Below are 14,505 nucleotides of genomic sequence, written 5' to 3'. Positions count from 1 at the left end.
TGATAAACCTTCCTTGAATATCTTTCTCCTTTAGGAAGCTTCTGCAGCATGAATGCCCTCTGTGTCCAGATGTGCGGCCATTCAACACCATTGTGGACTTGGAACAGCACATGAGAAAACAGCATGAGCTCTTCTGTTGTAAACTGTGTGTTAAACACCTGAAGGTGAGCCCATAAAAATGTGCTTTAGGGTAGGGAAAAAGAGACTTCATTGCATGGGAATCTGTGTAGCTGTAAGTTTGTAGGAGTCTTGCTGGAGAGAGAGGGGCAGAACGGAAAAGAGGACACGGTGGAGAAATGGAATCAATGACCCAGTAGAAGTTTCTTCCACCCCACCAGTTCTGTTTGAGTGACTTGCAGCATTTTATAACCACCTCTTGTCATAATTCGGTTAATTAAGGAAATCTAAGGCTTTCAGTCTGGATTCTATTTTAAATATATATATATATTTATAGCCCAGCCATCTCAAAAAACCTTATGACGTTAGTTCCACCCCAGGTATGGATTAATGCCGTGGGTCTAATTTCCTGCTTGCAGTCACATCAGAAAGTCTGACTGTAGAGATCTGCTTTCTGTAGAACCTCTTATTTTTATTTTTTTTGTATTGTGTTTTTAAAAAACAACAACCCAAAACTAATTCTAAAAACGTTCAGCACCAATTCAGAGAACAAGGTGCATAATAGGACCTCAGAGTCCTCCTCAAGGGCAAAACCAACTCAGCGGTATTTAGAACTTGCAGTGAGTTCATGTATATGATGAGAAATCACCTGAGCAAGTTAAAGTGGGCCTTAAAACGCATATTGCTATGTTTTTTTCCTACATGGGTCCTTTTTTTAATGGCCATTGTTATGTGGCCTGTGATGTGCAGGAGGTCAGATTAGATTATCATAATGGAGATGATCATAATGGTCCCTTCTGGTCTTAAAGTCTGAGTCTGTGTAGAGCTAGACAGTTAATACTTTATACCATCTTAAATTTGAGCGTTCAGAGTGGAAAGTAGCACTCTAGCTGAAGTGGTTCAGCTAAAATCACCAGCTGTTACTGCTGAAGGAACACTTGTAACCTCTAACCTCCAATGTGACTGATACTCCTCTGCACTGGTTAATGTAGAGGGAAGGAATTCCTTCAGAGCGCGAAGAAAATATATTTGGCACTCTTCACACACCATTTTGTGATTAAATTTTTTACTTTCACTGACATTGAATAAGTAATACCAGGCTGGACGTGGGCACTTAGGTAGACAGTAGATAGAAAGAATGGGCCTGTAGTTGGTTATTGATAAGAAATCAGAGCAATAATTGTATTTAGCACTTGCACGGTGCTTTACAGTTTCCAAACACTTCATAAACATTTTTTTTCTGGAGAACTAAATGTGGACTGTGCCCATGGAAAAGAAGGTCCTAGTTCCATTGAGAATTAAAGCTGCTTCAGTCTGTTGATGTTAATGAAGCCAAAGTAATCCCTGCCCAAGATGAGTTTAATACCTTTGGTCTAGACAAGATATATATTGAATATCTACCACCAGTTTTTGGAGATATATTTGGCAATGTTAATTTTTTGATTTGCTTTCAAACAGTTATATCGAATCAATGCCTAATGTTGTTTGTATATACACCTCTACCCCGATATAACGTGACCTGATATAACACGAATTTGAATATCACACGGTAAAGCAGTGCTCCGGGGGATCAAAGCAAGTTCAATATAACGCGGTTTCACCTATAACGCAGTAAGATTTTTTTGGCTCCCGAGGACAGTGTTATATCTGGGGAGAGGTGTATGTATATTTTGTTGTTATCCTCGGTTTTATAAGCCCTCTTCCAAGAGAAACAAATGCCAATATCTTGTCATTCCTGGCATGGAAAGTGGTGCAGCAGTTGTGGACTGAGACAATGTTTGTGTATAGGTCTGGCACCCAGTAGCTGTATGAGGAATGTTACCAAATGCATAATGGCTGACTCATTTCATTTTACATTTTCCCAGTCTTGGGTAAGCAGAATACTAAGTGTTTTCAGAAGATGGTTTAGATTTAAAGACTTTTCCTACAGAGTTTGTAACTCAAACTGCTACATTGTTAGCACATGAAACAAAATTTACTAGGAGAAAAATGAAACTGACTGGTCTGTTTTCCTTGTTCCAGGTGAGTGAAATGTAAATTAGATTTAAGTTGGAGAGGGACTTGAATTCTTACACCCATTCACTGAACCATTTAACCACAGATTGTTCATAGCTTGAAAGTGGGAAATTGCTTTGACTAGTAATGTTGGCCAATGACATCAAGATTGGTAGAACCTGATTTACTCCATCAGTAAACTGCGTAGTTCTCTGTTGACATGAGGTAATTCTTTCTTTAAGATCTTTACACATGAACGTAAATGGTATTCCCGCAAAGACCTCGCTCGACATCGAATACATGGGGACCCAGACGACACATCTCATCGTGGGCATCCCCTTTGTAAATTCTGTGATGAGCGTTATTTAGACAACGACGAGTTATTGAAACACTTGAGACGAGATCACTATTTCTGCCACTTTTGTGATTCCGATGGTGCTCAGGAATATTACAGGTTTGTGAGAGTGCCTGACTTGGGTTTCGTTTAATTCAATTAAAGATTTAAATCTTGATGGAAAGGTGGTTGCATCTGCTTTCAGTCTCTGAGAGTAGGTTGTCCAAAGGCACCCAACGCAAGAGTGAGCAGATTGCTTTTGATCTTTGTTTACGCTGGGACTGGTAGACCGACCTTTTCTCCTGTTCGGTGTCTCTTCTGAAGCTAACAGACATGCTGTACTGAAAATGGGCTGTATGTATTGCTTAGCGTTATATCAGTGCAAACGGAGCCATTGAGCTTTAAAAGTTGTATAAAACTGTATATATGAATGAGCGATACTGATTATACCATGTTCAGTGCAGTGAATTGGCCTTAAATGCTGTGGCAAGAGGCAATCCCTCTGAACGCAGCAGCAGTCCTCAGTGGCAGACTGGAAATGCTGAGCAGCTATGGCTACATTTCCATTTAGTAAAAGAAGGGAGGTTTGTAAAGAACTATGTAATCGGTGCAGCAGCTGGTCTCTATTTTTGTGTTTAAAATCAATGTATTTATTACTGTTCCCTCGCTTTCCGTTTGTAAGTGAATTTGCTGGTACTTAATTCTCACGGGGGATCCCGAGGGTCTGGGAGGTATCTGAGCCATATTTGGGAAATTAGCCTTTGAGACTTAGGAAGACACGATGGATGGTTTAGGATTATTGGACAGATACATCAGATGGATGTTTCTGATGATTATTTCACTACAAATCATTTTAACTGGTGACATTTAAACTGTCATCTTTAGGGCTCACATTAACGCACTAAGATGAGTGGGACAGTTCACACGTCTGAGATCTTGCTTCAGACTGTCTGCAGATTCAGACAGCCCATCATCCATTTATATCCAGTTCATGCTTTTAAGGTTTCTTCACACTTGAAGGCTAAAAACAAAAATTAGACTCTGGAGTGCAGTTGTGTGGCAATTTCTGCAGCTCTGCTACATAAGCCCATAATAGCCAATGGTCTAAGATTTATTTGGGGAAAAGTAGGTCTGAATAAAGTTCCTTTTATGGAGGAGATTTTGTGCAGGGCTAATGTGATAAGGTCAGGGAGGCATCATGCAGTGAATTTGGTTTAACTTCTCTGAGACATGCAATAAACTGTTCCGTGTCCTGACACACACAGAAGCGAGTACGGAAGGTCGCTATTCTAGAGTTTGCAAAATGGAGTGACAACACTCAAATTGTTTTTAAAGAATGAACAATTCTTTTTAATTGACTGCATTCCTGAACTAACCAATCAATGTCTGTCCTCTTCCCAGCGATTACGAATACCTTCGCGAACACTTCCGTGAAAAGCACTTCCTTTGTGAAGAGGGACAGTGCAGTACAGAACAGTTCACTCATGCTTTCCGTACAGAAATAGATTACAAAGCACACAAAACAGCCTGCCACAGCAAAAACAGGGCCGAGGCCAGACAGAACCGACAGATTGATCTGCAGTTCAACTATGCTCCCAGGCACCAACGGAGGAATGAGGGTAAGTCAGATTGGAAAGAACAAGTTGCCAGAAATACCTTCTTATTTCTTAATGCTTTGAAAGTTTTCAGGAACTTGGTGTGTAAGTTGGCCATTTGTGGACTGAAAACTCATTACGTCCCATTTCAAAATAAGGGGATTATTTTCACGGCTGACTTTCTGATCTAGCTTAGAATTGCTTGGGATACAGGTAATATGAATGAAGGAAGTGATAACCATGGTACTCCGAGGGGTACATCTGGTACTAAAAGTGGGGAGATACATGGGTATTTTTTACTTTATTGGAAGCTGTACATGGAAATCTCTGCACATCAAGATGAAATGTGTCCTAAACTTGAATCACAATCCTATAATATATGGAATCCATATACTGCTAAATGCATTTTAATGCAATAATGGTAAAGGCTAGCTGGTTTTATAAAATCAGTGGTAGCTGATTGAAAGATGCTAAAATATATTGGTACAAAAGGACTTTCCCTGACTCTCAATCACCTATGGAGCGATGGTGTTACGTTCCTAGGTTAGAAAAGCAACAGAGAGAATGATTGGACATGTCTCCTGGTCAGGTGGTGTAGGTGGAGAGGACTATGAAGAAGTTGACAGATATAACAGACAAGGACGACCAGGTAGATCGGGACTCCGAGGAGGGCAGCAAAACAGAAGAGGGAGCTGGAGATATAAGAGGTGAGTAACCCAGTGTGCTGTAGAACTTACTGCAGAAGATGAAATATTTTCTTATTTCTTAAATTATATAAACTTATAAAGAGTTATAAAGTTTGTAGACGATACCAAGCTGGGAGTAAATTCAAAATGATCTGGACAAACTGGAGAAATGGTCTGAAGTAAATAGGATGAAATTCAATAAGGACAAATGCAAAGTACTCCACTTAGGAAGGAACAAACAATTGCACACATACAAAATGGGAAATGACTGCCTAGGAAGAAGTACTGCGGAAAGGGATCTAGGGGTTATAGTGGATCACAAGCTAAATACTGTATCAGTGACCAGTGTAACACTGTTGCAAAAAGCAAACATCATTCTGGGCTGTATTAGCAGGAGTGTTCTAAGCGAGACACGAGAAGTAATTCTTCCACTCTACTCTGGCTAATAAGGCCTCAGCTGGAGTATTGTGTCCGGTTCCAGATGCCACATTTCAGGAAAGATGTGGACAAATTGGAGAAAGTCCTGAAAAGAGCAACAGAAATGATTAAAGGTCTAGAAAACATGAGCTATGAGGGAAGATGGAAAAAATTGGGTTTGTTTAGTCTGGAGAAGAGAAGACTGAGAGGGAACATAACAGTTTAGTTTTCAAGTACGTAAACGGTTGTTACAAGGAGGGGGGTGAAAAATTGTTTTCCTTAACCTATGAAGATGGGACAAGTAGCAAGGGACTTAAATTGCAGCAAGGGAGGTTTAGTTTGGACATTAGGAAAAATGTCTTAACTGTCAGGGTAGCTAAGCACTGGAATAAGTTGCCTAAGAAGGTTGTGAAATCTCCATCAGGAGAGGATTTTGTCTAATCTGTTCTTAAACACCTGCAGGTACGGTCTAGAGTACAAGGGATTGGACAAGATGACCTACTGAGGTCCCTTTTCCAGTCCCACCTCTATGATTCTATGATGGTGTTTTGGTGAGAGGGAAGTGAAGAAAATGAGGAAACTGCAGTACCACCTCCTTAGATAAGGATGTGACTAGTTTTCGTTAGAAGTCTGGACACCACATGCACACAATTAAACAAAAGTATTTTACGTGAAATTTCAACTCTCTGCACTTGCCAAAGTAGATGAGCATTGTAATCTTAAAGCTATCCTGAGCTCTCCAACATGTGGGTTAGTATAACTGAGAATTTTCTGGTTTAAGATAGTTATTTTCCTGCCTGACTTTTCGAAGTAGGATTTTCTGAAGTAACTGACGTGCCTTTGCAGGCTTAGCGGACCTTTTTAGGTTTGGGCAATCATTAAGTTCCTGTTCTAAGGACCGTGCTTTTTTATTGAACTAACAGATCTCTGGTGGGCCTGTGCTTTGGAAAAAGAAGAGGGTTAAGTATTGAAATTAAACGGCACTATGTCTCCTTTCATCCACACAAGAGCTTTGTACCTACTGTGTCTCTATTTTTCTTTCTTGCTGGGCAGTCAGTGGGGTGTTCGTTAGCGGTAACTTCACTGGGAAAATCCATCTCCAGGCACCATATACGTTGGTGTTTCGCATGTGGATCTTGCATGTGTTGGAAGTTCATGATGAACCATATTACACTGAGTTACTTGGACTAACAAATGAGGTTTTCGTACCTTGAAAATGCATGGGAGAGACTAGTGTTCCCATGCATCTCTGATATTCTCATCCTGGTTCCTGCTGTACTTAGATATCGGTTATCACTGTACGGCAGGGGTTCTCAAACTGGGGGTCGGGACCCCTCAGGGGGTCGCGAGGTTATTACTTGGGGGGGGGTCACGAGCTGTCAACCTCCACCCCAAGCCCCACTTGCCTCCAGCATTTATAATGGTGTTAAATATATTTAAAAGGGTGTTTAATTTATTAGGAGGGTCGCACTCAGAGGCTTACGATGTGAAAGGGGTCACCAGTAAAAAAAAATTTGAGACCCACTGCAGTATGGAATTTAAAAGTCCAATGAATGAATTTTGCCTGTTTCATTAGCGCCTGTACCTGGATGTGATGATATGAATTAAATTGAGTTTCAGTTGCAACATTTCCCAGCAGGTGGCAGCATAAGGCAGTTGACATAAAGTAGTTTGAATGTGAAATTTAAAGGTGAGAGTTGGAGTGAGAGACAAAGGTGCTTAAAAGCCCATTAGTCCTTTCTGTTAGACCTAAAAAGCCTGTCCTGCCCTGTAGGGAAGAAGAAGACCGAGATATTGCAGCAGCAGTCAGGGCATCAGTAGCAGCAAAACGGCAAGAAGAAAAGAAACAAGTAGAGGATAAAGAGGATGGCAGTCGAGGTAAAAAAGAAGAATTGAGGGATCCAGACGTGTCCAACACTAAACGAGTGCCAAAGCCTTCAAATGAAGCCACAGGTTAGTTGTGTGTGTGTTCTGATAGCTGTAGAGAATTCCAACAGGCATGAGCAAAGGTGTGAATGGTTATGAATGCATGGCAAAGAATTGATTTTGGCCATTAAAGAGACCAGCACAGCTAGCCTGCCTTGAAACATGGCCAGATGTAATTCCTTCCTTTGGGATTCCGGCAGCATGTTCATATTTTAAATAGATCTGGTCAGAAATACTTGAACAACCAAAATAATCAAACCAAAGTGTGAACAACACCCTGATTTGGCGTACAGACACTGGTAGGTTTAGATTGCACTCCTCTCTCTTGGTGTGAAGAATTTAATTTCCAGTATTGGTGTAAAGTTGCTAGAATCAGAAAGCTAAGGCCTGCCATGTGGTACTTTTTCAAGTGAGGTCAGTTTGGGCTTTAAATATTATATACTAAGTACTGGTGTTTTAATGTCACTCTGTAACCTAAGTGCAAAACATTCCGGATACAGTACCCTAAAATACACTGAAGACTCGTATGGCATTAACATCTCTATTTGGATTATATTTGGAGTCAAGTATCAAACCTGTCATACATAAACCAGTGGCTTAGTGTCACTCTTCTTGACTATCATTAATGTGCTGCAAATTAAACCCAGGACATGAGAAACAGTAGCAAATGTAGTTATCGGAATGAAAAAGTGCTTTTTTACATTCGTTTAACGTGCACGTCCATTCTTCTGGATTAGAATATCACAGCTAACAGCAGCATATAGTTCCAAAACCAGAATTAGTTGTGGTGTCCTGATGCTCGTTGATAGTTCCCAGGCGGAAATGAATGAATTTTAGTTAAGAGCTTTTCTTTGGTCTTTTTGTCAAAGTTCCAAAAGAAGCAGCTGCTAATGGTGCTTTAAGCCAAGATGACTTTCCAGCGATTGGCTCAGCAGCAGGGCCCCCACAACGGTGAGTTTGTGCAAGATCATAGCAAAGTGAAGTCTGGTTTATAAGCTCACTTGGGTTCCGAGTTTGGCAGATAATAGTTCTACAGATAATTTGAAGTTAAATTATTTCTGAGACATTACTCCCTCTTCCCCCAAATTCTGGCTACGCAAACCACCCACGTGGCCTCAGTGGGACTGCTTGACAAGGTGTAGGCTGTCACTTCCCATGAGTTTCTCAATCTAAAGATTTCTTCAGATAAGTTTCTAATCATCCCATATCCCATCCTCTTGGACCACTACTCCTTTTCTAGCCCTGCAGTTTATCTCCAGTAGATACACATCCACAGTACCTGCTGGCCATCTTACTCTGAAGCCAGTGGTGGTCCCTAAAGTGGCTACCTACCAGGTGACCGTCTCGAAGCTGGTGGCTCCTGGAGTGCCTCCCTAAAGCCTGTGGTTGCTTCTGCTGTGTCCCAGTCTGGAATGTGAGCCTTCTAAGGCAGTGTCCCAGTCCAGGCCCAGGCAATGTGCTGCTGAAGTCTCACTAGACTTGCAGTGTGACATCTCATGGGAGGGCTTTTGTAGCACATGACCTGTTTGTAAGCACGCATGCATTTTAATTTTACCCACAATTACTTGTGAGTCTCGACGCCTCCTCTAAGCGATAGTATTTTTGAGGGAAAACTGCAGTTAGATGTTGAGTTTTTTCTGCCCAGTGGATTTGTCCTCCTCTGTGTTGACCTTGTGACTGCTGTACCCAGTGTTGTTTTCCCTTCCCACAGCTCTGCTCAGCCGGCATCAGTTAAGCTGAAGGAAGAAGATTTCCCAAGCCTTTCCTCCTCTGCAGCGCCCACCATCGCGTCTGGGGTGTCTTTAACATACACAGTTGCTGCCAAGAAAACAGCCTTTCAAGAGGAGGACTTTCCGGCTCTGGTCTCCAAAATGAGGCCTAATGCTAGAACAGTGTCTAACATCACATCTGCATGGAGCAACACTTCCAATAAAAGCGCAGTTAAAGCCGTCACTTCCCTCAGCTCCAGTTCAAACCATCTGGCCAAAAAACCAGCCCCCTCGAACAGCAATAAAGGAAGCAGGAAGAGCGGTAAACTCTCCCTGTCAGATGACGAAGACAGTGGCAGTGGCTTGACGACCCAGGAGATCAGAAATACACCAACAATGTTTGATGTATCCTCCTTGCTGGCAGCTTCCACCTCACAGACTTTTACTAAAGTGAGCAAGAAAAAGAAGATGGGAGTTGAGAAGCAAAGAGCATCATCCCCTCAGCTGCCAGAGGAGACCTTGCCTCCTGCATCAGCTTTGGAAAAACTGGCAGAAGCTGAGCAGACGCCAAGTGCCCCTGCAAATCTTCACTTCCCCGACAGATCCGCAGCTGTCATGAATGGTCACTTGGAAAAATCAGTAGCAATTTGTAGTGCATCCAAAGAGCCACCTGGCCTTAAAAAGCCTCCAGTGACTAACCAATGCCCTTTATCTCAGGAAGACTTCCCGGCACTCGGGAGCTCGGGACCATCTAGAATGCCACCACCAGGTAATCCCTGCAAAAAGTTGGTCCCATTCTGACTAGCTCAAATAAATGGGGTATGTGAAACATGCAAGAGAGAGGAGTGGCTTCCATGGGTAGCCAAAATTACTCTTAAAATGGGAACAGTTTCCTGTAGCTCGCAGGGCTAGAGAGTAAAGTAGAAACATTAGCCCAGCAAACCTCATTGAGCAGTTTGAACTCCTCCCCTGCGGCCCTGTCCTGTTAAAATTCCATTGAAATGTTGGGACATACCTGCCTCATGCAACAGCAGAGCTGCTGTGTTCGGTCTGGCACTTGGGGTGACTTGTAGATAAGCAGCCAGCCTCTGAACACTCCTGCTTGTCTAATGAGTAATGCCAGGTGTACCTGTGCGCTTGAGTGTTCCAGGGGCTAGTCTGGAAGCTCCTTCGTGGAGGGACAGTCTCTTTCCACTGTGCGTGAACAGTACCTAGCAGCATGAGCACAGTATAAATACACGTAGGCTTGATCGGTCAGTTACTCTTGTAATGCCCTTGCCTTTAGTGGTGCTATGATGGGTGTAGCTGAAGTAACACAATAGTGAATCAGGCCCCTAGAATTGTGTAGTTTAATGTAGTCTGTGTGTATAGCTAATAGATAGGGCAGTTCACTCATAAACATAGACCTGCTGCTTTCCTAGTGGAAAATTCCTGTGGAGAGCTCTCCCAGAGCAAAAGAATGACCTAAATGGCAGGGAAGAATCTGCGCTTTGGAGGAAAGTATCACTGAGAGGTTGAGAGCTGGTAGCAACTATTTCAGATTGCAGTAGGTCAGAGTCTCTCATACACCCAGTGCAGCACATGGCAGTTGCATCTCATGAAGGTGGCAACACAACCACCATTGGTGGTAGAGTAACGCCAGATGGCAGCCTGCTGGAAAACATCCGTTGTGTGGTTCAGGTGAAGTAAAGCTGTGCCCTTGCCATTTGTTCCATTATGTAAAAATGGGTTTTCCACCAGTGCATGTTTGTACTTCTCTTTCTGTGGAAGCAGTAAATCAAGAGTTAGGGCTTGAACTTTGTTTCCAAAGAACAGCCAGTTCGTAGCATCTCTTGGTTCGACTAGGATCAGTGGCCTGTAAAACAGCAGATTAATCCCTTAATTTGAACGGTCTTCAGATGCATTGGTACCTGTTGAGCTGTGTGGATTTTATAAATGGAAACATATCATCTCTGCAGACTTTTGAGGGAAGGGAAGGACTGGATCTGAGAGATGATGGGCTGTGTAGCGTAGACAGTGCACTAACTTCCTCCCCATTCTGTGTTATTTGAATCTAGGCTTTATCTCTGTGGAGCTATTAAAGAGTCCCCCTCCGCCTCCAGGGCTGTCAGTGCCTGTTAGTAAACCACCTCCAGGTTTTACTGTTATTCCATCCACCAATGTCTCTGATCCTGCCACTACATCTCAGAACGAGTAAGTAAAAGCACTTTGAGAATTCACATTAGTCTACACACAATCTGTGTTTCAGTTCCTCCATGTAGGGCTTCTCAATATTGCATGCTGCTTTGGGGCGATTAGCCTGAACAGGTGAGGTTTAAGAGGCCGGCAGTACACAAAAGTAAGGACCTGATTCAAATCTCAGTTGTAGGGTCTGTGAGTCAGATTCCTGATGATGTGTAGAGAGGTAGGTGTCAGTTACATTTTGGTAGATAGTTCTGAATCTGAGCAAGTCTAAACAGATGCAACATGTTTTTTTTTGTTTGTTTTTTTTGGGGGGAGGGGGGGGGGAATGACTGACCAGCTCAGAGTCCCTCATATTTGTCCCTAAACCTATAACAAGAAATCCTTAAAAACCTTGCATAGTGACTCCATCTCACCAAGGGAAGCATGACCTGCTGTCAGAGAAAGCTGCTCACTTCTAGTGTTGCTCAAACATATGAAAGTTCCCTGCATAAGACACCCACACAGTTCATGAAGCGTGTTTCAGACCAGGCCCAGTTTGGATCACGAATAGATTAAACTTGCATTTTAAGTGTTCTCCCCATCCAGGAAGAACTGGGAGCAGATACCCTAATCCTTAGGTGATGCCATTCCAGCATCTCCGTGGGATGGGTGCATGTTGCCAATGGGAGTTCCGTGTATAATTGGGTGAAGCGGGTAGCATACCCCGTGGTGAGAGATTGGCAAGGGCCAGTGTAACAAATCTAAGGCATTTTTCAGTCCCTTTCCATTGCATGGAGGGTTAATTCACTTTCTTTCCAAATGCAGGCCAAAACCCTGTCGAGGATCTTACTTGATACCCGAACATTTTCAACAAAGGAACATTCAGTTAATACAGTCTATAAAGGACTTTCTTCAAAGTGATGAATCTAGATTCAATAAATTTAAAACTCATTCTGGACAGTTCAGACAGGTAAGTAGTGGAAACCCTTAGAAATATTTGAAGTCCTACGTGGTTGTCAGCTCATTGAGGGTTGAGGCAATAATGAACAGTGAGGTTGAGCGGTTAGAGGTACCGAGGGATGAATTTCACCCTCTGTCAGTAGACTCTTCCTTTTCGTTGCTAATTGTCCTGATTCTCTTTTAAATAAAGGGGCTGATTTCTGCGGCAGAGTATTACCAAAGCTGCCGAGAGCTGCTTGGAGAGAACTTCACGAAAATCTTTAACGAGTTATTGGTGTTGTTGCCAGACGCAGCTAAGCAGCAGGAACTGCTTTCTGCTCACAATGACTTCAGAATCAAGGAGAAACAAGGCTCAAACAAACCCAAAAAGAACAAAAAGAATGTCTGGCAAATGGACTCTGCTTCTGAGCTGGACTGCTGCATCTGCCCGACGTGTCAGCAAGTGCTGACTCAGCAGGACATAGCCTCCCACAAAGCTTTGCATATTGAGGATGAAGAATTCCCTTCCTTACAAGCAATCAGCAGAATCATCACTTAGCTTTCACGAAGACCAATAAAACAGTCTCAATCTTAAACGTGCACTTTTTGGAACGAGGTTTGACAGTGTAGTGCTGCCAACTGTGAGGGCCAGTTGAGTAGTCTTACGCAGGTTAGCATTGGGAGGTTCAGTGCAGCCCTGCCTAAAAGTGCTGTGTAAAGGGATCACTGGACTACACCTGTATCTAATTAACACCCAAAATGTTAGCATTGTAAACACCTGATTAGAAACAGGCTAACTTTGCAGGTTCGTCAGGCGAGTGGCCACCTTGCAAGACGCTACAGTTAAAAGGTGGAAATCTATCATTGCTATTGGTGGAAACAGCTCTACGTTGTTTTCCTTAATATTCTGGTTACAGCTAATATTCTATTTTTGTGGCCACAAAGAGAGGGAGGTAATTGGTGCAGAGTTAGGAAGAGAGATGGAAGCTGCGACATTGGTGAATAAGACCATTAAAATGTATGCTGTAAACACCTCTCTGTTTATATAGCAAAGAATATTCCTGGCTGAAAGCTAAAATACTACTACTACTACTACTTGAATTGGACTGATCTTTCTCTGTGGTTAGTTGACCTGGGATTTGAAGTTGCCTCTGACTTTCTATGTAATCGTGTTCTTTAAAGAAACTTATTTTGTAGGACTGCATGTAGTAAAGTAGTGTTCAAAGCTTTAGTCTCTTCAAAGGGCATTTGGTTCACCGTAATTTTATTTAACTGCCATGTTTGATTTCTTGGATGTGTTACTGGTGTTAGCACAAAACAAACAGCAAATTGGAACATGAAATGCTGCTGGTCGCTGACCATTCTGTTGCTCTGCAGTGCCTTTAAGTGCATTTATCTGTTGACTGGTCTGCACTGAAGAGGACAAGCTGTTAAGAATTGTAGGAGTGTTTTACTTCCTGGGACTCCCTTGGTGGCAACAGTCTGGAGGAGCTTTGCTCCTACCACTTGGCATTTATAAATCCCAATTGGAGGGGCTGGGGGATCTGTCAATCATCTGAAGCAACTCCTCCAGCAGCAGCTTTAACTGGAGGGCGTGTCAAGCAGCTTTCCTGTGGGGCACTTTCATAGCTGTAGCTTCTGAGTGTCTGAGACGCACCAACCAGGGCAGACCATGTTTAATTTTTACCACATAGGAATAGAAATGAAAATTAATTTTTGAGTGACAAGACACTGCTTTTATTTAAGCAGCACTTCTAGGAAACTGAGCTTGAGCTGTTGAAGCATTAGTCTTGGCTACAGAAACGAATTATCTTTGCCTTCTCTTTCATTATTGATTTTGCTTGATGCCAGACTGCACTATCTGTGGGTTGTTTGTTTTCATATAACTCAGGATATTTTTCAGTACCTGATCTTGTACCATTATTCATAGGGCCAGGCTATATCCCCTGAAATGGAGAAGAGAAATGATTTTCCAAGGGGTGTATCTTGTTGCATGATTGTGTATATTATGCATGTATACATAGCAAAGGTTAATGTTTTCAAATGATTGTTCCTAAGTTCTAAATCTCTATTTCCCATGCAGTAGAGACTGGTATTTTTACGTTGGTCATGCTACCACAATTAAAAAGTACTTTCACTATGAAAGCACTTACATGCTTCTCTGTTAGCTATTGACCCATGATGTAAACTGCTTTCCCCTTGTCGATTAATTTGATTTGTAAAGTTCAGAGGTGATGAAATGCATATTCTTTGAAAGAGCATCTTGTGTCTTCCCTTTATTTTCAGTTAGTTTCTTCTGTGTTATCAAACTGTTATGTAGGCCTCACCTAGGGGATTGAGAACTTGAAGTGACCCATCTATCTAGCCTGATGCAGGTTTGTTGTTCCATGTGCTCACATCATTAAATAAAGTATTATTGGAGTTTTCAGGCCACTTCTATTAATTTTTAAATCTTTATTGAAAATAAGTTGCAGTTGGTACACGGACACTGAAAATACACAATCACAGATTGTTCTTTCAAAAGATCAATACAAAAATTGTAAACATTTTTATTTACTCCCATACATAGTCCACTCTGTACTACAATGCACGTAGGATTACTGACAACTGCAACTCTATGAAGC

The 14,505-nt window shown here is 42.2% G+C and overlaps 1 protein-coding gene across 3 annotated transcripts in view; it reads left to right on the top strand.

Annotated features, from left to right (window-relative positions):
• Positions 1-14,309, top strand: part of ZNF598 (zinc finger protein 598, E3 ubiquitin ligase) — a 23,245-nt gene extending 8,936 nt beyond the window's left edge. For 2 of the 3 annotated variants that reach the window (XM_039490623.1, XM_039490625.1), the window contains 11 exons: positions 35-164; positions 2,355-2,566; positions 3,848-4,065; positions 4,631-4,748; positions 6,068-6,103; positions 6,919-7,097; positions 7,940-8,021; positions 8,782-9,548; positions 10,837-10,972; positions 11,768-11,912; positions 12,093-14,309. In XM_039490623.1, the coding sequence (XP_039346557.1) occupies positions 35-164; positions 2,355-2,566; positions 3,848-4,065; positions 4,631-4,748; positions 6,068-6,103; positions 6,919-7,097; positions 7,940-8,021; positions 8,782-9,548; positions 10,837-10,972; positions 11,768-11,912; positions 12,093-12,440 (2,371 nt within the window). In that variant the 3' untranslated portion in view covers positions 12,441-14,309. The remainder of the gene's footprint in view (positions 1-34; positions 165-2,354; positions 2,567-3,847; positions 4,066-4,630; positions 4,749-6,067; positions 6,104-6,918; positions 7,098-7,939; positions 8,022-8,781; positions 9,549-10,836; positions 10,973-11,767; positions 11,913-12,092) is intronic. The other variant, XM_039490624.1, reaches the window with a different exon arrangement.
• The last annotated feature ends 196 nt before the right edge of the window (positions 14,310-14,505 follow it).

This window comes from Mauremys reevesii, linkage group 10 (genome assembly GCF_016161935.1).
Source record: "Mauremys reevesii isolate NIE-2019 linkage group 10, ASM1616193v1, whole genome shotgun sequence".
NCBI lineage: Eukaryota > Metazoa > Chordata > Testudines > Geoemydidae > Mauremys > Mauremys reevesii.
The sequence above is the reverse complement of the archived record's forward strand: the minus strand, read 5'-3'. Positions and strand labels throughout refer to the sequence as shown.